Source organism: Panthera tigris, chromosome D1 (genome assembly GCF_018350195.1).
Source record: "Panthera tigris isolate Pti1 chromosome D1, P.tigris_Pti1_mat1.1, whole genome shotgun sequence".
NCBI lineage: Eukaryota > Metazoa > Chordata > Mammalia > Carnivora > Felidae > Panthera > Panthera tigris.
Genome location: NC_056669.1, coordinates 60785309 through 60787224, shown reverse-complemented (window position 1 = coordinate 60787224; position 1916 = coordinate 60785309). Strand labels below are relative to the sequence as shown.

The 1916-nt window shown below is 39.3% G+C and overlaps 1 protein-coding gene across 1 annotated transcript; it reads left to right on the top strand.

Annotated features, from left to right (window-relative positions):
• Positions 1-702: 702 nt before the first annotated feature.
• Positions 703-1647, top strand: LOC102959793 (olfactory receptor 51V1-like). Its single transcript, XM_007089388.1, has one exon. The coding sequence runs from the start codon at positions 703-705 to the stop codon at positions 1645-1647; it is 945 nt and encodes a 314-aa protein (XP_007089450.1).
• The last annotated feature ends 269 nt before the right edge of the window (positions 1648-1916 follow it).

The window sequence follows — 1916 nt, the reverse complement described above, 5'->3', positions numbered from 1 at the left end:
AAGAGATAAAAACATTGTGAAGGTCAGAAAAAGGAGAAATCTCATACAGAATAATGAGATGCCTAAAAATAAAGAAAAATATAATGAAGTATGACTAAATAGGGTAAATGATTTAGAGAGGGGTTAAACAATTTAGAATGTGCAAAAAAAGTTCTGATTCCCCTTAGTTTGTTAGGTTTCTCTTGGCTAAATTGTCATGTTCCCGCAAAGTCAGATTACTTTACTCAGTCTACTTCCTCTGGGATCTTATGGCCCCTTGGGGGTAGAGAAAGAAATAGTTGTGGTAACCAAGAGAAAAATTTAGCAATGCATTTCACATTTTACTGAGGATAATGACAACCATGGCAACAGTACACACAGGTCACATGTTATCTTCCTTCAGGAATAAACAGAGAGTCCCACAAGTCCGGCCCAAATCCAAACCCCATGGACCCAGAAACATCATTGCTTCTTCATAAAACCCCCTGATCTCTTGACACACCTAGTCACTAGTCCTGGAAAAGCTATGACTAGACAATGGATTTTTGCCTTATAGAATACAGAAATAGGTCTCTATTTTTCTGAGTTTACGACACTTAAGGAAATTGTATTATATTGTATTTTATTTTCTTCTCAAAGGCAGACAAACATTGCTAGAAGTTAGGAGATCATAAACTAATCTAATTGTAACATCTCTGTAGAAATATTTTCAATCGTCTACTAATGTCTCCTATCTCTATCTTTAATGTTAATAGTTCCAGATTTATTCTCACTGGTTTTCCTGGCCTAGAAGTTCACTATCTCTGGATCTCCATCCCTTTCTCCTCCATCTATGCCACAGTTTTTCTGGGAAACTGCATGGTGCTGCATGTGATCCGGACAGAGCCCAGCCTGCACCAGCCCATGTTCTACTTCCTGGCCATGCTGGCCCTCACTGACCTGTGCATGGGGCTGTCTACCATGTACACGGTGCTGGGGATCCTGTGGGGATTCGTTCGTGAGATCAGCCTAGATTCCTGCATTGCCCAGTCCTACTTCATCCATGGTTTGTCCTTCATGGAATCCTCTGTCCTCCTTGCTATGGCTTTTGACCGTTACATTGCCATTTGCAACCCACTACGCTATTCTTCCATCCTAACTAATGACAAAATCATGAAAATTGGGGTGACAATCTTATGTAGGAGTTCTTTACTCATACCTCCAGTCATCATTCGCCTAAAGTTCTTAAATTATTGCCGCCCCCACATCCTTTCTCACTCTTTCTGCCTGCACCAAGACTTAATTAGAATGGCCTGTTCAGACATCCGTTTCAATAGCATTTATGGTCTTGCCCTGGTAATTAGCAACCTGTTGTTGGATGCAGTGCTCATACTTATCTCCTATATTATGATCTTGCATGCAGTCTTAGCTATTGCATCACGGGAAGAGAGAATCAAGTCCTTGCAGACCTGTGTATCTCACATCTGTGCTGTTTCTGTTTTCTACATCCCAATCATTGGTCTGACTATGGTGCATCGCTTTGGGAAACACCTCTCACCATGGGTACATGTCCTCCTGGGCAACATCTATATCCTTTTCCCACCCTTGATGAACCCCATTATTTACAGTATCAAGACCCAACAAATACGAAGAAGAGTCCAGAGATTGTTTAATTTCAAAAAATTTTAAGTCTTGAGATCAAATGCAAATTTATTTAAAAGTCCACAAGTGGAGCTCAAAAGGGGAAGGGTGAGTAAATAATTATAAATATATTTCATGACTTCTATTTGTATGTTTTCTATGTTACTCCCTCTCCATTTTCCCCACAACCGTCATAAGTCAGTGAAACTGATATAGGTTATATTGTGATCAGTTTTATAAATTGGAAAGTATATATAAAATGGGCTGAGAATCATATTAATGAATAAGGCAGATTCACTATTAAAATGTATATCTCA